At 41.4% G+C, this 21,346-nt stretch overlaps 1 protein-coding gene across 2 annotated transcripts in view; it reads left to right on the forward strand.

The window, feature by feature from the left end:
- ZNF277 (zinc finger protein 277) overlaps positions 1-21,346 on the forward strand; it is a 41,135-nt gene that overhangs the window by 4,893 nt on the left and 14,896 nt on the right. Inside the window, exons 2-7 of one of the 2 annotated variants that reach the window (XM_083699366.1) lie at positions 7,806-7,889; positions 9,621-9,822; positions 13,888-13,976; positions 15,267-15,349; positions 17,614-17,705; positions 19,600-19,710. In XM_083699366.1, coding sequence (XP_083555492.1) covers positions 7,806-7,889; positions 9,621-9,822; positions 13,888-13,976; positions 15,267-15,349; positions 17,614-17,705; positions 19,600-19,710 — 661 coding nt within the window. The remainder of the gene's footprint in view (positions 1-7,805; positions 7,890-9,620; positions 9,823-13,887; positions 13,977-15,266; positions 15,350-17,613; positions 17,706-19,599; positions 19,711-21,346) is intronic. The other variant, XM_083699367.1, reaches the window with a different exon arrangement.

The following is a 21,346-nucleotide window of genomic DNA, read 5'->3' on the forward strand; positions in this document are numbered from 1 at the left end:
ACCCTGGTCTCCTAGAACACACAGATTGTGCGCCGATACAGCCTGAGGCTCCTTGAGAAAGACTCTGAAGAGGAGGAGTCCTAGTGGGCTCTGGGCAGGCAGGGACCTTCAGTCCTCGCAGCTGCTTCATTGGCACAAGACCTCCCAGAAAGAGTTGATGAGACCACTAGTGGTTTGTTCCCTTGACTAAATAATTAACTTCACTGGCCTCAGTTGATTTATTGTTTTGCTGCTGACCCACGTCTGACTCCAGCTCTGGCAAAATGTTTCTCAGAAGGGAGAGAGAGCTCAGTTGGTAGAGCACGAGACTTTTAATCTCAGGGTCATGGATTCCAGCCTCATGTCGGGCGAAAGATTCCTGTGTTGCCGGGAGTTGGACTAGATGATCCTTGTGGCCCCTTACAATTCTCATGATTTTATGAATTCATCTTATTCAGGAATGTAGCCCTCAAGCTGTGGAAGATGCCCCACTGCTCCTTCAAAGCCTTATACGGCTTGGTCCTTGGCTGGTGCTTCTCCTGCAATACATGAACCTTCCTGCACACTGAGGTCATCTTCAGAGGGTCTTTTCTAGCGCCTTTGAAGGGTACTTGAGTGACACTAGACAAAGCAGCATTTCAGCTGTTGTGCCCTGTTTCCGGAATGCTCTCCTGGAAGGCTTGCCTGAAAATCTCAGGCTCTTTAAGGGCAGTAGTAAACAAGATGATATCTGTGGAACTGGGACCTTTTTTTAAAAAAAAAAGTAAATAGGTGCAGGGGAGCCCTGAGCCAGAATGCTGTGGGTGAGGCAAAGGGGCTTTTGCTGCATTTCTGATCCATATTGCCCCTGCCCCTTGCATCTGAAAGCTTTTCCCCCAATGTAGATAGCAGGCATGGGAGGTCAAATCAAGACACATGTGTGTGTGTGTGTGTGTGTGAGAGAGAGAGAGAGAGAGAGAGAGAGAGAGAGAGAAAAGGAGAGGGAGAGTTATTTGCACATGCACATACATCACCCCACAAACTATGGTCCCAATCTGGAGCAGGAGCTGCTGTTTGGCTTTTAGAAAAGTCATTTACACAAATGCTAATTGCATGGATGGAGTCTCATCTGGTTTGGCCCTTAAATATGGCTTGTGCTGGTTTTTAATTTTGCTGCTGGTTGGTTGGTTGGTTTTTTTACTGCTTTTCTCTCGTATTGTAGTGTTGGTATTATTGTTTCTATTTTGATTGCTTTAATATTACCGTAAGCCGCACTGGGAGTGCTAGCACTGAAGGGTGTCTTGTCTAAACACATGTGACATTCAAGGAGCTTATGGGGAATTCCTGAACAACTCTCATACAACATTTTTATTATTATTATTGTTTTGTGATTGCCTTGAGGAGGTTTTTTTTTATTAGAATAGCAATGAATTAAACTTTAATGTTTAAAGCAAAAGTATATCTCTTTCCTCTCACCCACTCCCTTTTTACCAGGCAGATTTGTAGTAGAAAAATAGATTTAACTCTATAACCTGCCAATTTGGCTGTATTTAAGCATTTGCGGATTGTGAATGCACTGGCTATCTGGGGAAAGGCCAGGAAATGGGGTATAGATGAGATCTGCTGGTGGTCTGCACCGCAGAACAAATCGCTTTTGGGAGACTGCTAACCAAAAACCCATTTTATAAACTGATTCAAAGGTTTTTATACATCTTCTGGGACATCTCTGGATCAGGAGATAAAACTCCTCTGCCTGCTCTTCAGAGATCCTTTCTAAAGGGTATCCAGAGAGATCTTTTATCTCTGATCTTGTTGATAAGCACCACAGCCCTGTGATAGAACATAAAATAACACCCCTTGGCTATTCTTTAAAAATAAAAGTGAGCATCACACACACACATCACAATGCTGGAGGTTGGGTGAATTGATTGGGGGGGCATATAGAGGTAAGTGGAAAGGCAGAATTTCCTACTGCCACACCCAAGCACTGCAGCATTAAAACATACAAACTCCTAGCAGCAGCCTGAACTGACATACGTAGTCTAGGAAGGGATATTTTCCTTTGATGCTGCTCCATGGAACTGATAATATCGGGGTTTGAAAATTTATATGGTTAACAGTGATTGCCTTGGTTTAATCCTGGGGTGCCCAGTGTGGAGAAGGAAGTAAGAATTGGGCTTTTTCCTTTCTTTTTCTTCTTTCTTTTTTTTGCAAGGGGTTTGCCTCCCTATGGTTTTTGGGTGAGGTGTTCTAGGCTTGTTGTCTGAGAGTGGAGAGGAATCTGTGTGCAGCATAATTTTTTATTTGGTGAGATGAGTGTTTTGTTGTGGCCGCCCAAGGAAATTTCGTAGATTTCCAAATATACCCTTGCGCCACAAAGGTTGCAGATCCTGGGTTGACCTGTGGCAAACTATTAGTTCTTCTGTCTGTTGTGCACTGTATAAAGGGGGTGTGATATACAAAAATACATGTGAAACTTAAATGGAAATGGGTTCAAAGCCATATATTGAATTTATTTATTTATTTGAAACAGATATCCCAGGTTTACTGGCTTCATTCAGATAATATGTGATGCGTTCGTTTTTAAAATCTCCTGGAACACGTTGCGTATAGATATTCTCGTTAGCAGAGGGGGGAAATCTTTTGTGTTTCTAAAATTTTACTGAAGCTTGCCAAAAGAGCTGAGTTTGAGAATGAGATGCAAGACTTGAAGCCGCTACCAATCTTGTTTCCTAATGAAGTAGAAACTACTGTTGTGAGCATTTGAACTAAAGGGCCAAGTTGCTAGAATTGCCACTATGAAACAAAGGCACTCAAGATTGGAATGAAGGAAGCATAATAGCATGCCAATAAAATAGTCGGCTTTATTCTAAGCTTCAGTGACACAGAATTAAACAGGATCTATGCTGCTTCAATTGAGGACTGAGCCACTCGTGCAGAAAGACCACACTGTCTTATTCTGTGTTTAATGTTTGCTTTGAGAAACAAAGTTGGTGCACCATCTCTGTCCTCCGGAGAGAACCTAAATCAGAAAGTAAGGTTTTCAAGGAGACCTATGTGGTAAATAATAGAATGGGATGTATATCCATGTGTGTGTGTAATACACTCAAGTAGCCTCATATAACACCCTCCTCCATTAATGCAGATGTAGCATTTTCTCAACCAACCGTTGCTTGGCTCTGCAATCACTGCTGATCATTGAAATGACACAGATGCTAGTACTGTCATAACACTGGACCATTTAAAGCAAGGGTAAGCAACCTGTTGTTCTTGCTGATGGCTGCATTACCTGGGTCTTCATATTGGTAGTAAGCACAAGCAGAGAATGATGCGCAGAGCTAGAGCCTGTTGTAGCTCCTGTTGGGTTAGTGGTGGTATTAATTTTATACTAACCCTATTGTTTTTCTGCATTTTTTAAAAGACATAGTTATGCCCTGTTCCCTTTGCTTTGGAGAATTGAAAAATGAAAAGACGGTTGTTGTAAGTAAAATAGTGTGATTTTCAGGGTTAATTGGCTTAGGTACTAGGTTTGTGCTGTTGGCCATGGATATGTTTGTGTTCCGTGTTTGGCACCATGGTTTTGTGACCAGAAAGGAAGAAATGTAAGATGCTAATAACTTGGGAGCTTGCGGAACTAGAAAAGGGAATACTTAGAAAGAGTTGTAAGGAGCTTTTGTTCCAGAATTGGCCATTACCCAGGGGAAAAATAGTTTTTGATTTGGAAGCCATAAATAAGAGCATTTTCTAACCAGGTCTCACCCCTTTTTTTATCAACCGAACAAGGGGAAAGGGGTGGGGGGAGATGGAGCTACAGATGTTTCCTTGAGCTGGTGGTTCAGTTGCAGCTTAATCAGTGTCCGAATATATGAATGTAGAATGCTTTTTGGTGGTATCCATCCACTTAGTATCGGAAAAACAAGATTTCCCTCTTATAAATTCTGGTGTCTTGCTACTGATGGGAACTCTTGAGCAGAGCACCCTCAGTAGCCCTCCTAACCTGGAAGAAGTAGAATATGCAAAGTGATTATCCTGGCCTGCATCCGATCCTCTTGAAAGCAAAAATAATATTGTTGTCAAGATGATGCACCCTCTGCTGATCCGCGAAGGCCCAGCCTTGCCATTTTTTTGGAGCAGGCCCCGCCTTTTAACCAAACAGTTTGTAGCAGTTTTGATCTGGACTGCTTAATTCACATCACTGTAGCTCAACGGTAGAGCACATGCACCGCATGCCCAAGGACTCACCTTCAATCGTTGGCATCTCCAGGTAGGGCTGGAAGAGACCCTGGCTAAATCCCTGAAGTGGTAGACTCATAATCTGGTGAACTGGGTTCGCGTCTCCGCTCCTCCACATGCAGCTGCTGGGTGACCTTGGGCTCGTCACACTTCTCTGAAGTCTTTCAGCCCCACTCACCTCACAGAGAGTTTGTTGTGGGGAAGGAAGGGAAAGGAGAATGTTAGCCGCTTTGAGACTCCTTTGGGTGTGTGATAAAGCGGGATATCAAATCCAAACTCCTCTCCTCCTCCTCCTGGAGAACTGCTGCTGGGCAGTGTGGACAATACTAAACTAGCTTCCGGTTGTATAAGGCAGTTGCTGTATTCCTTTATTTCAAAACTTTCACAACCCATGGCTTGAGCTGCATACGTTGGAATCGGAAGTAGGCATTTTCCTTTTATAATTAAAAACAACAACCCTGGAATATACGTGGGAGAAATGTGTTGTACCTCAGCACAGTGGTACCTCGGAAGTCGAACGGAATCTGTTCCAGAAGTCCGTTTGATTTCCAAAACATTCAGAAACCAAGGCGTAGCTTCCGGCTGGCTGCAGGACGTTCAGGTTCCAAAGAACGTTCGCAAACTGGAACACTCACTTCCGGTGTTTGGGATCCAAGGTACGACTGTATTTATCAGTTATATTAGAAAGTATGCTCTGGTTTTTATTTTGTTAGCTCTTTGCGTTTCACATCTGGTGTTCTAAAGCTGAGACAGTGCCTTGTCGGGGGGGGGGGGGGGACTGAAAGACCATGACGTGGGACAGTGGCTGTTGCTATTTTCTCTTTCTCTGTGACAACTCTTGATATATTTCTGAACCTGCTGCCTCCTGCGAACTGAGACACAACTCTCTCTAATCCATCTGCAGTCCATGTACTGAAAGATTTCTAATAACAGGATGTAGCTGAAGAAGATATTAATGACAAAACAGGACTAGTCCATTTTCCCTGTAGTGAGACAGACAATATTTTTCTGCAGGGCAATGAATTTTGGGTGTTCACACGGGGAATAATATGCTATCCCCATGATGTTCATATTTATTTTAAATGATTTATAATTTGCTTGATCATAGAGCTCTCCCAGCAGTATACAAATAAGGCTAAAGATAAAATACAACTAAAAGTCAGTTAGAAAACAATTGTACATAAAATAATCATCATTAAAACACAGATTAAAACAGATAAAATCAATAACATTTCTAAAACAAATATAGCATTCTATGCGCCATTGCTGGCAAAGTTATTCCTTTTTTAAAAAAATGTTCTTGTTTTCAAGATCTACATGTGTGCATGTATATCTTATATGGAGTTGTATATTACTCCATTGTTCTTTTAGAAAGGACCTATATCGTGACATGGACTCACTAACTAATAGGAGAAGGAAAGATGTCTTCTTTTTTAAAGCCTGGCCTAATTTGGGCTGTTTCCTTCCAACTGTTGAAGATTTTTGTTCATCTGTTTCCTATTTCTTCCATTCACTTATATTCCGACGCCTCCACTCTGGTACCCATAGCAACACTTGTTAATGCTAATGAAACTGCAGCATCTAAAAACTTCCGTGCTGAACAAAACTGTTCAATGTTGCAGTTAAATACAGTCGCGTTTCTGTCAGGCTTGGATTCCTGCAGTACCTGTTTGAAGTAAACTTGGATTACATGATTTTGGTAACTTTCTGCTCTTCTGAAACCTATACCGTTGGATGCATTTATGCAGTGAGGCCTTGTATTTGGGTAGCAGCAAATGTCTGAGAAGATCGATACACGGCTCATGTAAAATTGACCCAGTTTAGCTGCAGGACGGAGTTGCCTTTTTGAAGTATTAAATTTGCATTCAGTAGATCACTGCTGAATACTGAGGCTGATTGATCTGTGAGATGTGCTGTCTTGGAGCACATGGCTGCTCTGGCTAATTCCCATGTAGCAGTAATAGCATGTTAATGAGTGAAGTAACAGACAAATGACTCCCATGAACTTGAACAAAATGCTAATTCAGTTTATTAGGAAGATCTAAAGCATTTCACAAAACGTTCATGAATTTTACTCAACTGATAAGCTTTCGCTCATCTTTTAGTCAGAAAGCTGGTTGTATCTATTATGCTGGTCTTTTAAAAATTCACTCAGCTTAGATATAGGAGACTTTTTTCATACTTAGGAAATCCAAGTTCATGACATTGCAAAAAAAAAATGTGAAATTTTTTGCGTCTTAGCCCTATTGCTCAGGTGCTGAACAGTTTGATTATAGGAATTAGGATCTTCTCTATCTTGCTTTTAAGAGCTGTGCCCACATTAGGTGGAGCTGTTCATAATGTCAGATGTCAATGCCTGTAGAATATAATGTGTAAGTCTGAAATACATAAATTTTCCTCCTTCACTTTAAGTGGGTAAAGACTATCAAACATCCTTGTATTGGACTCAGTGCATAGTGTTACTTAGATGTGTCCAAAATGCAGAGTTCAGATGGACCCAGAGCCATGGCAGGGGCAGCCACATCACATATTGGTTTTCTGTGCTTTACCCCAATATGTAGACCACCAGATGGCTGTTTAGACATTTCATGCTACCTTAGCACAAATTAATTGGTCCCAACCTGTCCAGTAATGCCCACTATATTGCAAGAACACAATAAACAGGCACAGTTATATGGTAGCTTAGAAGTGCTGAAATTGTCCCTGTTCTTTTTCATGTTGTATGAAACCTTTGGACTAGAGAAAATGATTTACAAGGTACTCTGACTTCATGATGGCAACCCTAATTCAAAGTTCTGCCTAAAAGCGTTGTCCTGCAACTTCTTAGGGTGATATCTCAGAATATAATGATAGATCTCACCAGCGCCTAGACTGAATTGCAAATATTACATATCTTGTTTAAGGCTTGTGGCTGCATCTCATGCAATTTTATATCTAGTGCATAGTATTCTAAGCAGCAGAGATCACAAGATAAATATTATGTAACTCCTCTCTAGTTAAAACTTTATGTAGCAGGCATACTGTTCTATTTTCTTTTTAAGTATTATTTTAGGATTTTTATTTTGTTTGAAAACCCCCATTGTTCTACCTTGTTTTCTTGACTGTATGTTTTTGTTGTTGCTGCATCCCTTCTTGTTTTGGGATTGTTGTCAAGTTTTTCAACTAATCTCCTCGTATTAGCCAGCTGTATTAATGAGATAATAAACCAGGCTTGTTGCTAATGAATTGATTCATTCAACTGCTGAATTTAATTAGAAAGACACTTAACATTCCAGCAGATGTTCTTATTTTGTTTGGGTACAGTTGTATTTCTACACAATGAGCTGACAGACCCATCAGTGTCCATATCTATATGCCCTGCTCTTAAAGACTTGTGCAACAAATGTTATCATGCAGACACTCAGTCATCGTTGATGATTGCAGGTATAGTGTCTCTTGCCTTGTTGAGACTAAAGAGAGTTCTTCAACAATGCTCTTGTCAATTTTATCATCAGCTAATCCTAACTCCTAACCTGGGAGTAAGTTCTATTAAATTCAGCATGACTTGCTTCTGAGTGAACATGCTTAGGCTTGAACTGCAAGTACCTTTCCTTCTTCCAGACAGCTGTTCATAGGTTATGGTAGTGAGACAAGTATGCAGGAAGTGTACCTTCCAAGTTTTGTCAGGAAGAAGCAGCCTATTCTATCCTTATCTACAGGTATGCACATTTCCTTGTAGCACTGGAGTGTGTGACCCTTTTTCCCTTGAGGGCTGCATTCCAGGGTGGCAGGGGGAAATAATTTGTTGGAGGCCTCATTCCAGAGTGAAAGGTAAATAGGCACACTCACTTGCTGCCATTCCTTTCTCTCTTTCTGCATTTTGCTTTTACTCCTGCTTTTAACCCACATGAACGCCGACCAAGAGCCTCAAGAAACTGGGCTAAGAGCTTCAGGTCCGCTATCTGTGCTGCAAGATGCATATCCTCCCTTTCCCCATTCTCCCATTGGTCATTTTGCTTTGGGATCCCAGGGCAAAGTGGAACATAAGGCGTTGTCTCATACAAACGCATACTTTTGGTTCAAATAGCTCAGCATTGTCTACATTCTCTGAGAGTGTCTTTTGGGAAGCTTAGGCAGGATTATTTTTCACCCCTATCTGGACATGCCATAGAGGATCAGGGGTTGCCCTGATCCAGTAGGGCTCCTGGGCAGGTGCACCCAACTCTGACCTGCCATTTGGAAAAAAAACAAGCCTCTAGCTCTCCTAGAAAGAAGGATATGGAACAAAATGTGCAGGTACTTAAGGGATTTCTGTGAAATGAGAACGGTGTGGCTGCCTTGTATATATTTTCTGAAATGCTCCCTTGCTATTAGGCAGCAGAAGCATCAGTGTGCATGCACACATGTGTGATCTCCATAGCCAGGGCCAGCAGGACATAGTTGGCTTCCCATGGTTGTTGGAAATGATTGTTGCTCTAATTTTGTGTTATGCCATGCCCTTTCCATGGCAGCCATTTGGTGACTGGTGCCTCCAGCACATTTGCAAAATATCAGATGTGCCCTCTAGTCCAAACAGGTTGTCAACCTCTGCCAATTTGTAATGTGCTGCATCAGCTCTGCTACTAAGCCGTGACCCTTCTGTAGTGCTCTGTGAGGTGTCAATAACCAATATAAAGAATGCAGCCTCTCATTTACAAATGGGGAAGTATTTTGCTGTATGTGGACAAATCCTATCTTGAAATTTGCTTGTTAATCTTTGGGGACATTAGAGATGCAACACCTGATCTGACTGTTCCTAACGGGAGCAGCAGAAACTCCATGTAGAACTTATTTTACATTTGACTTAGCCAAAGTTTAGCATTTAATCATTGGGTAAGCAGACCGTAGGTTTTTCCTGTGAAATGATTCTTGCCACTAGGATGTTGCAGAAGACTGGCTTTTCAGATAGTTGTGTGCACTTTGCAGTAAGGCTACAAGCTTAATCCCATTTATGTTGGAGTAAGCCCATGGAATTTAGTAGGACTTACTTCTGAGTAGACACAGTTAGGTATGTCCTGTAGGTCTGTATATGCCCTCCATTGAAGTGAACTGGGAATTTTACCTGTATGAGGTCTACATACCAGCCTGGGCTGATGTCACATTTATTGCAAACTCCAAGCTGGCCAGACATGGTTTTTCTCCCCTACTCTGAACCTAACACTGTAAGAAAGTAATATGCAGGAAGTCTTTGATGCAAAACCAGCCATACAGGAAGTTCATTGCCACCCTTGGCTCGTTTGAGAGCAAGGGCATGATAGAAATTTAATAAAGAAACATCTTTCCATTCTTTTTCATTCCATCCTATAGAGTGCACACAAGGCTGTTTGCTGACTTAAAAAAAAAGATTGCTTTTGACACTGAGATAGGCTAATATAATATCTTTGTAATTTATAATTATTATTTCTCTTTAGACCACGAAGACTACATTTTGGAGCCACTTTCTCTGCCAGAAAGTTCAGGTGGCATTTCTGCTGTAGAAGGTTCTCCATCTGTGCCTTGTATATTCTGTGAAGAATATTCTCCTGCATCAGAACAAAACCAACTTCTGAAGCACATGATTATAGAGCACAAGCTTGTCATTGCAGATGTCAGGCTAGTAGCAGATTTTCGGAGGTATGTAGTTCTTGCTTAAAATTTGATAAAGCAACCTAGGACAGAAAATGTCCAGGAAACCAGAACTGGTATATACTGAGACAACCAAAACACAGGATAACGTTCCCAATTATGCAAAAGAAAACAGACAGATACCCAAAAACAGTAAAAGGGAGGTTGAAAGGGTATGTGTGTCTCAAGGAAAATGAATTGATATTGATTTATATATATTAGTAACTTTGTATTAATGCAACTGTGTGTTTTTGTAATGTTTTGTTTAAGTTGTCTGCTGTTTCTTCTGTTTTTTAGATACATGTTTAGATACATGTTTAATATATTAAGCAGTATAGAAATTAAATAATAATTTAATCAATGTTTTATGATGCAGCAGGATAGATACATTTTTGTTTATAAATAAAAGGCAATTTTGCTAGACATTAATGTAAGAAACTGAGCCTTGGATGAGAGAGCTGGACCCAGGGACTGTAGAAACAAGGCTGGAACCTGAATGTGTGTGTGCAAAGGAATCCCAAACTTCAAAAATTGGGAATAAATCATTCTGCAAAAGTAGCCCTGATCATAGCACAAAAACAGATGCATCAGCCTTTTGGGGGCTGGAACGAGAGTTGAGAACCTTAAGGGAGGCAGATCTTTGCATTGACCAAACTGCTTCCTTTTTTTGTTTTGGAGCTCAGGGCTTTATATTAAGTTCTCCAGATTGGTTGCTATTTCTTGTAAGCCTGTCAAAACTTGTCTATCCGTCTCTAATGAACTGATTCATACAAGTGTAGATCACTTTCTTTATGGAAGAGGAAACCCATGCAATAAAATGGACAGGTAGAAAGAAAGGCATGGTGAATCCACTCCTGAAATGTCCTTTTCGTTGTCTTTCCATGGTAAACTCTAGAGCCTGGTAACTCAGTTGGACTTCCTTCCGTTAAAAAGTATTACATGTTGCAGTTGACATGTGATGGCCACGCCCTTCTAGGAATGCATTGGCCACAGGTTGCCCATCCCTGATCTACAGCCTGTGTTAAATAAACCAATATACCTTCATCAATATGTGCTTTTCAAGGTGCACATGTTTTCTCTAATTGACAAGCTTTATTCAAAACACTAAATGCTGTTGCTTAGCAATTTCACATAGCATGTATTCCAGTCTGTACATGTGTTCTTTTTGTTGCTCTCTGCTTTCCACTTTGGTATCTGCAAAGCTGCTATGTGTGTCTGGCTTCAGATGGCAAAGATCAAGACCTTTTCTGCACTCAGTTTTTACCATGCATGTGTCAGTACGCCAGATTTGAGACAACTGGTGTGCACCAAAAATGAATGGGATCAATTCTTCCACTGTAAACGGTTCAAAGAAGACTGACATGCATAAACTCACAGTTGCATAGGTTACTTGTGAGTGGAACCGAGTGATCATCTGTCCCCATGTCAGAATCAATGGTTTTATTTTTCCAAGAGACTAAAGAATTGTCACTCGGGAAAGGTGATCTATAAATAAATGCTGTTCACATATCAACATCCAGGTGAGTTGCCATGGCCTGGTTCATTGCATTTCAGTACTGTATATATAAGGCAACTGATTGAATGTGGCAAACAAATGAAAGAAAAATGGCAGAGTCAGTCTGAGTGGTGATGCTGTTGGCAGATCTGGGGAGGATCAAAAGGGAAGGCTGTGATGGGGAGAGAAGCAGCTTCATCTTGGACATGTTGAGTCTGAGATGGTGATGAGAACAGTATCAGACAAGCAGGTAGAGACATGCAGGATTGGATGGAAGGAGAGAACTCTGAAGTGGAGAGGTATACCTGGGTGTCATGAACAAGCATATAGGTCAGGTTAGGGAGCCTCTGGGCTCTGGGATCCTAACTAGGTCTGGTAAGGTAAAGGTAAAGGGACCCCTGACCATTAGGTCCAGTCGTGGCCAACTCTGGGGTTGCGGCGCTCATCTCGCTTTATTGGCCGAGGGAGCCGGCGTACAGCTTCCGCGTCATGTGGCCAGCATGATTAAGCCACTTCTGGCGAACCATGGCAGCGCACGGAAACACCGTTTACCTTCCTGCCGGAGCGGTACCTATTTATTTACTTGCACTTTGATGTGCTTTCAAACTGCTAGGTTGGCAGGAGCTGGGACCAAGCAACGGGAGCTCACCCCGTCGTGGGGATTCGAACTACCGACCTTCTGATCGGCAAGTCCTAGGCTCTGTGGTTTAACCCACAGCGCCACCCGCGTCCCCACTAGGTCTGGTACAGGTCCCAAATTCCCCCAACACCACTTACAACATTGGGTAGAGATGCAGCAACTAGTGAGCAAAGCAGGAATGGCCTTGAAGACTCTCAAGTGAGGTTTGGTGTCACTGCTTCTCAGTGGCGACTTCAAGCCTGCTGGGTTTGGCTGCACTACAAAGTTTACATTGGATGAAAATAGGGTTTAAGGTTGGCACTGGTCCACATGACTTCAAGCAGTGCTAGGGCCTTCATTTGCAGTGTGACATGAATTCAAACCACACTATAAACCACAGAGGAAAAAATGTGTCCCACCTGTCAAAATGGTCCCCCATGTGTGGAGAATCCAGGATCCAGCCCAGAGCTGCAAAAGGTTCTCCACAGATTAAATTGGTAGTTTGGATGCAACACTAAGCCATGGTTTGTTATAGCCATGGTTTGCTGAACAAGCCGGGATCTGTCTTGCAGATGAGCAAAGAAAATATCATTTTTCTTTCCCCCACCACCTCTGCGAGTACACAGCTGCAATCCCAAATGTGGTGTTTGAGGACTAGCAGAGCCTCACTGCATCACCATTTATCAGAGGCAAAGGGATTTGTGAAGCTTCTCAGATGGATTCTCAGCAACACAGCGTCAGCTCAGAGGGAAATCTCCATGCCACTTTTGTCTTTAGTGATTACCCAGCAGAACCAGACAGCTCTTGTTCAATTTCTGGCTCCTGAGAGAACCTCGGACGTGCAGATCAAGGCTCACAACTTTACATCATGTAAAGTGAACTATTTCCATGGACGTTTTTATGCTTGCAAACATTAGTGTCTGTATTGCACCTGGAAATAATTGAAGCCAGCAACTGTTTGAGATCCGGTCCCTACCTTCCACTCCTCTAGATCCTTCCCTCAACATCTGTGCCCACTATTGAAATGAAGGCACACACTTTTGGTTCATTAAGATGCTTGATTGATGAGCAAGGAAAACAGCTGAAAGCAATAACTTTTGTTAGGGTGTAACAGAGACTTGAAAGCCAATGCCAGAAACCAGGAAATGTGATACTAAGAAGCGGCTATTTGCTTCTTAAAAAGTATACATAGTCAATATGTAGGACTATTGGCACTGCTGTGTTCAAGTTCTCTGTCAGCTTTCTGTGCCTCTGTTGCATTTCATCCCATCCCACGAGGACAGTTTGTTTTTCTTGCCAAATTATGGCTCTAGTATTTTCAGATCCAGGAGTTTCCTTCTTTCATGGGAATGCCATATGGTACTAGGGCACAGAGCTGGCTCTAACTGAGCTTCTTGATATTTGCTTGGATGGAATAATGTATTTTACTGTCAAGTTGGATAATTAAACTACTAAGCAGGTCTCAGTATTCATGCAGTATACATTTTTCTAGAGACTTGTGACCAAGCATTCACAAAGCACCCATTTATGTTTTGGTAAGTATCAAGTTTTAAAGCCAAGTAATAAGACGAAAAGAATCTAGGGCAAATAAAATCCGTAGAAAAGGTTAGATTATTCAGCACCGTAAGCTTGCCATGTTTTTCGTTTTTTAAAAAATCAAACACTAGTCATTGTGTCTGGTTTCTTCATACAAGCTGAACATTTGAAATTACCTGGTAATGGATTTCCAATTTCCAACTTATCTGTACTGGGAAGATTGTTCTGGCTAAATAGAAACGTCGCCTTATTTGAAAAATGACCTCTACAAAAGACTGGTAGCAATGAGTGGCTCGGGTATCCAAATGCTGCAGCAAGAATTGCATATTAAGAGTGTAATGAAACGAACAACAGTTTGGGAAATGTTTTGTAACATAGCTGCCTGCATTTTTGCTTCCTCCCCCCCTTTTTTTTTTAAAAAAAGATACGCATTGTACTGGAAGAAAAGATTCTCAGAGCAGCCCATTACAGACTTCTGTTGTGTGATAAGAACAAATTCTGAAGCAGCTTTAGGTGAGTGTGTTGTTAATGTAGCCTGCACAGCCCTGGTTTGCAAAATTCCCCACAATCTGCCATTGGACCACCAATTTAGTTGGGACACTTTTTGCTGAACTGTATCAGATGCTGAAGCACTCTTGTTTGTGGGCTTGAGTTCAACAGATTATTTGATTCACTTTAAAATACAAAGAGTGAGTGTCTAACATGATATATTGGACTATAAGCTTGTGGGCAATGCCTGTGTTGATTTTTGTACATGTTGCATACATCATCATCTATACTTGGGGCCAAACAAAGAATGATTATGATAGAATGTTAGGGAAGGAGCCCTCTGCCTTAATATTATAGATATTCCCATACTAGTTATAATATTTCTGATGTGTTCCATTTCACCGATTAGAGCTTTATAAGGGTGGCTATAGTAGCTTTGACTGTCAAATAAAATTATAAACCTCTAAATAACTGCTATGAGACACAATCAGTTTGGCAGCCTGCTTCTGGCCTAGCATTAGGTATTCATTTAAAAAAAAGGAACGAAAAATCTTGGCAGTTGTAGAATGCAGTTCAGCTTTAGGAAATGGAGAGTCTAAAGAAAAAGAGGCATAACAAGGGCTTCAGGCATTTTAAACTGATGCTGGTTCCTCTACCTGTCTGCCTGGAAGATTGGGGTGAGAAGACCAGTTCAGCCTGTTCTGAGTACAAAGTCAGAATGCAGATTTTTTTTTCTTTTTCTTTTGGAGAATTCTTTCCACACCAGGCAGTGTGAAACATTAGTGTACAGTTATTCCCTTAATGTAGGGGAGGCTGCATTTGGCTGTTACAGTAAACCATGGGTTCTGAAGCTAGCTTGTTTCAACAAACTATAGCTAATATTTATCACAGGTGAGGATTGAAAGTAGTGCTAAACTGTGACTAATAAAAATGAAATGGAAACCTTCAGATTTCTTCATGGAGTAGTAATTGGGAGGGGTGTTTATTACACCATGGTTTATTGTGACATTTGAATGCAGCCAGAGACGAGACCTGGGGCTGATTTTCCTTGTCCAGTAAAATCTAATGGCATACCCTCGTGGGCTTCTCTATATTCATGGATTTGCTTCTGGCTGAAGCACAACCGCCAACATGACTAGGAAATTTCTGAACAGACCCCTTAGAAGGAACATTTGTCTTAAATGGATAGAATTACCACTTGCTTCTTTCTCCCTCTCTCAATGACTTAATATAACTCAAACCTGTATTACATTAAAAAGCTTAATGTATCGACCTATGTGTTCTCCTGACATTTGATCTGTAATCTTTTAACAGAGGAACAAGACAATTACTTCCTTTTATGTGATGCCTTGCCTGAAGACAGAACACTGAGGGAGAAACTTCAGCAACAGAGGCTGGTAAGGTGGTGTTGCGTGTGACCATCCCGAAGCATGAAATGAACTGCACAAAAAATGAGGATTTAATTTAATTCCAAGGTTTCCTCTTTCAGTAATAATGAAGTTGATCCTCAACAGTTAACTTAACAGTTCCAGAAAGCTCAGTAGGACTTACTTCTTTAAAGCGGATCCTCCCAGTGCCCCTATTTTCCAGGGACAGTCCCTGATTTAGAGAAGCCATCCCAGTTTCTGATTTGATCCCGGAATGTCCCACTTTTTTTAGGACGTCCCTATTTTCATTGGATAAATGTTGGAGGGTGTGGAGTTATGCGACCCCAGAGCCATCTGTAGACAGCCCTGTATAGGGAAGTTTTTTAAAAGTTTAATGTTTTATTATGTTTTTATGTATGTTGGAAGCCGCCCAGAGTGCCTGGGGCAACCCAGTCAGATAGACAGGGTATAATAATAATAATAATAATTAATAATGGAATGGGACGTCCCTATTTTTATCGGAGAAATGTTGGAGGGTATGTTTAAAGGTGTGCTGAAAATGACTCAGAAGAATCCAAGGATGCAGTTTTGAATACGAAGTATATGTCATGTGTTTTTCCACAATAGTAAAGATTCTTCACCTGGGATTCTGATCTCTCCACAGCACTGCCCAATCCAACTTAGTGACCCTGTTATCAATAAATCTCTGGTCTTCCTTCAACAAAGGAATTGCAGAAATCCACCAGCTGAGCATTCCCAGAGGCAGCTGAATGTGTTTATCAGCCGTGGCTTCTTATTTGCAGAGCTATCCAACATCAGAAGAAGCAAAATAAATAGGAACCTCTTGAAAGGGGGGGGGGTAGCAGCTAGATAAAGGTCCTTCTGCTCTTTTTGCTCTCTTTGAACTGATTCACACATGCATATATCTCTGAGTTTCTAGGGCTCTTGCCATCTTATCGCTGAAGGGGAGGCTCTGTTCAGTGACAGTTCAAAAGGAGGCCTTTCAAACCTTGCTGTGGCTCTTGCATAAAGCAAGCCCTAAAATGGCACCTCCGCGGTGAAACTTTATTCTCGTTAAGTTGTTTTGGAGATGTGAAAGCTGCATGTGAGGTGTGTGTTCTTTCACACATACCGAGTCCACCACTTTTTGCAGCTGCCGAGAAGCAGGCATGCATAGGTAAGCTCAACCTGCAAAGTAGTTCTAGCAGGTTGTCTGATTTCCTCAAAAATAAACCAATTGCCAGAACAACTCAAGCTTACCATAGAGGGGTAGCCAATGCAGTGCCCTTTAGGTGTTGCTGATTACGGCTTATGAATTCTTTAGTCATTGGCCTATTATTATTATTAAGCTGCCTGTTCCTCTGCTGAGGTGCTTACGGGGTGTAAGGGTGAAGAAATAGGGATCTTTTTTAAAAAAGACTTGCTTAGTTTCATAGCCCTGGGGCGCCAAACAACTGTTTTTTCCTGATGATATAGAATGTGTCGAGGGTTTTTAGTTCTACAACATTTTAAATCTTGAGCTCTTTATATCTCCTGTGCGTTGAGGAGAAACCTAAGTATCTTCAAGTTCCAGTTTCCTCACTCTAGGTCTTCCGTTACTTGTGTAAAATATAAATGATTTCTTGCTTCAATCTCTCTCGTGGAAAAGATACACCTAGCCTCTCTTAACTCAGTTCTCTTGCCTGAAGCAATATGCAGCTTCATACTATGAACACTCAGCAGTAAAATGCAGCTTTTATTTAAATTGGAGGAGAAAATTCCTAGAAATAGATACAAAAATGGTTTTTTTAAGTGTTCTGGGAGACCTGTTAGGAATATATGATAAAATGTTTTGCTTTGGTTTAAGGCTTAAACCTATATTATTTAAGGTAAAAAAAATAATTGCTCCTTTTATTCACATGGGTGCACCTATACATCAAGGAGCCATTGATGATCATATTGATTTATCAAGGCTAAAATCTTTTTGTTACGCAGATTGAGTCCATCAATCCTTGTGTCATCCAAATTCTTATTTTGGGAGGTACAAATACATTTTCTCCAGTTTTCATTTGAACTGCACTGGATTAAACCAGCCTTCAGGTCTTCCTGTTTTGCCTGTTACTCTTCCTTCATGCTGTGTGAACATTTGAACCTAATCGTCGGCGAGAAAACCATGTTTTCAAATGAATCAAGTGCCTGTGTTGCTCATTAGCTGATAATGAGAGACAATGGAAAACTGCTAGGAATAATTTACAATGAAGCTATTTTCAAAAACGAATGTGATTGCATGTGTTGTTTTTCTTCCTGTTCAACAGAGAGAGAATCTGGAGCAACAGCAGCGAGAGAGAAATGACACCGACTTTCACGGTGCATGCATGTTCTGTGATAAAGAGTTTACTGGTAACAGGTTAGCGATGAATGTTTGACCACACGTTTTCATCCTCGTGAACATCCCAAGCCTATGCAAATGGGGAAAATGGAAATGTCACTATAAGGCTACAGATGTGACTGTAGCAGCATTTTATAGCTGGCAAAATGTTAGAGTTGCCTACAGGTAGCCCAGTGTAAGAAAAGTGCTGGTGGAAAGACCAAAGGGTCCATACAGTCCAACATCCCATTTCACACATGCTCATCAACTAGCTAAGGCAGTGATGGAGATTTTGTAGTCCAGCCGCATCTGGAAGGCCCAGCCTCTCTCATCCCTGATGATTGGCCATGCTGACTGGGGCTGATGGGTTTTGGAGTCCATGAGCAACTTGGGGAACGCACAATGCTTTGGAACAAGGATTTAGCCATCATGACTAATGGCTATTGATAGATCTATTGTCCATGACTTCATCCCCTTTCAAAGTCTTGTAAGCCATTGGCCATCATCACATCATGTGCAATGAAATCCATAAAAGAAGAAGCGTAAAGAATTCTTTTGTTTTGCCTGTCCTGAATCATTAGTTGACTGGCATTAGTTGACATGGGCACACGGCTCACTTTCGGTCTGACATACCATGGTTGTTGGACCAGAATTGTTATTTATGAATTAGTAGATCTATGAATTAGTGATCTATGAATCTCAGTGGCCTGCTGTGCACATCACTTTAAACCACAGTTAGGCTTAACTATACTGTCAAGGTGTTGTGCAGTATACTAGGCTAAAATCTTGGACACATTTCCATGATTTGACTTGGTATTATGTCTGAACCTGGGTTTGTGGCTTGTCACTCAAAATAAACCACAATCCGTAACCAAGATTTTTTGCCCATGGTTTTAGCTCTGGGCACCAGCATGCTGCACATTCATCTTTAAAACATGTTAACCATGTGCAAACCAAGCCCATCACACATTTTAGTGGTGGGAATATTCTCCTCTTCTAGCTTTGCATTGGCTCTTTCTCATCACCTGCCTGGTTCTAAACAATTAATTTGATTTATGTACTTGTTTTGCATGCCAAGGTTCTTTCCTTTTTTAAAAAAGGTGTGTGGGTTTGTCTTGTGTTGCTACCATTCAGGAGGCACCAAAGTGGACTGACAGGCACATGCCCATAGAAGCCTTCTTGGGTGTCTGCAAGATCCCTTTCCCGACCCTAGTATTAGGCCTGAAAGGGTGATTTTGTTGTATCCAATAGAATAGGTTGGGAGGGGAGCCATGTTCAGTTTATCCAGTTTGCATAGGTGCCCCTGGGCACAAAAAGTTTGGCAACCTCTGCAAAGCGTTAATATATTCTCCAATTTCTACTGAAATCTACTCAAATGGTGCCCCCGGTGAGTAATTAGAGTATTGGTTAAAATTAGCAATTCTTTTTGGTTTCAAGCTGGCAGGTCAGGTTGTGAAATGCTGCAGTGAGGTGGCGATAAATCTTGAGATGTAAATTTTCCCATTTAGTTACACACAACTGCTTTCGCTGCTGGGAAAGCTGCACACAGTGCTGTAACTTATTCAGTGTTGGTTTTATAGGGGTGAAATCCACATTTTCTTCAGTTAAGTGGAAATAATTTGTCTAGCCACAAAAAAAGAAACAGTGCAGTTACTTAGTTGCGGTTTTATACTATTTTAAGTGTTCCGAGTACAGAGAGCTGCTTCAGAAAGACTCTTTGGGCTTTCTTCCTCTCTCCATGTTGGCCTCTGCAGGGAAAAGAGGCACACTTACAAAGGGGAGAAAGGACATTTATTTTTAGTGATGCTCCTTAAACCATAGCACCAGCCTCTTTCTTCCCCCCACAACCCACCAACCCAAAGAGCCATGTTTTGAAGCTGCCGTGAAAGTATGTTAAAGGAACTAATGTTCTGCTTGAATTCTTCCTTTGTAGATCAGACCTTCTCAATCACATGGCAAACGATCATGCATTCAATGTTGGGCTGCCAGATAACATTGTACACTGCGAGGAGTTTTTGGAACTTCTACAGAAGAAACTAGACAGGTACGCTAAGTAGCCAAGTTAACCCAGGTCCCATAGCTTTTGTATATCAGGATTGGAAAGAGCAGTAGTGTCACTTATACATGTTGGGATACTGCCAGGGAGACAAAGGCCATCACTGCCTCCACGCCGACTCCGGACTCCGGATGTCCATCGACCTCCCGTAGATACAGTATCAGCGATTAGCGAAAAGAGCTCCAGAAATAGATTGCCACATTCCTGGGCTGATGCACACTCTATCAGCAGAATTCACACAGCGAAAGTTGCACAGCAGGAGAGCATATTTACAAGTTTATTCAGCGTTGGTCAGAACAAAGAAAAACACGACCGCCTGCTAGCGTGTTCAGGCACCGAGAGAGAGAAACGAAAGGAATAGCAAACATAAACATCCTGCGAACAGGAAATGTGCAGACTCTGTGACTCACAAGCCTGCTCCCTTTTAAGTGGAACGGAAATATCTTAACAATACAGTGGTATCTCGGGTTAAGTACTTAATTCGTTCCGGAGGTCTGTTCTTAACCTGAAACTGTTCTTAACCTGAAGCACCACCTGAAACTGTTCTTAACCTGAAGCTAATGGGGCCTCCTGCTTCCACCGCACCGCCGGAGCACGATTTCTGTTCTCATCCTGAAGAAAAGTTCTTAACCCAAGGTACTATTTCTGGGTTATCGGAGTCTGTAACCTGAAGCATATGTAACCTGAGGTACCACTGTACAAAGATTTGGGGTGCTTCCAGATGTGCGTTCATTGTGGAACCACTGCAGTTTTTTACAAACATAGTTGTCTTCATGAAAATGCTTATCCCAAACCATACTTTCCTTAACATTAATCTGAATTTCCCCTTACCACAGAAAATCCACTAAATAAAAACAACCCATTGTACATCCACAGTCACTACTGGAAAGGAGGTGGGGAGGATGCTTCTTGCATTTATTTATTTTTTAAAAAAGCTTGGAATTAAATCAATAGTAAGGAGCAGCTCGGTTATCTCCGAATTGTGTTTATGAAAAAAAGAGCTTGATGTATAGGTCCTTGAGTATTCAGAAGCAACTGACTCAGTTGGTAGAAAATGGATTTTTAAGAGCTTATAAAAGGGAGCCTGGGAATTGAATAAGTAATATTGTTTCATAGTTCTATGGATGAAGTAACAGTAAAAGTTGGAGATGGTCTCTAAATGCAATCCCTGACCAATCTGGGCACCTGAAGGCAGTAAATATGTGTGTGTGTGTGTGTGTGTGTGTGTGTGTGTGTGATGGTTAGAGAGAGGGCAGTATTTTTACTTACCAGTGCAATATGCTAACATGTTTAAATGTTCTTCAAATCAGTTCAGTTACATTGATCTGTGAATCATGCAGCCGCGCAAAGGGTCCTTGTGATTCTTGCTCAGGCGGCAGAATGAGCTATATGGGAATCTGATCAATCAGCATTATATTAATGCCAAGCAGAGTCACTCTGCCCAAATCTACCTGAAGCATGACTTACTAAGGTTCTTCCACACTGTAACACTCTTGCAATAAGCAATCTTTAAAATAATATTCTTGCTGTATTAAGTCAATCCATTTTTTCTGTGTTGAAGGGCATTTTCATCCAGTACCAAATGATGCCAACAGCTAAAGCTCAGTAGCTCTGCCTGTTGTGC

Source organism: Podarcis gaigeae, assembly GCF_964106915.1.
Source record: "Podarcis gaigeae genome assembly, chromosome: 10".
Classification (NCBI taxonomy): domain Eukaryota; kingdom Metazoa; phylum Chordata; class Lepidosauria; order Squamata; family Lacertidae; genus Podarcis; species Podarcis gaigeae.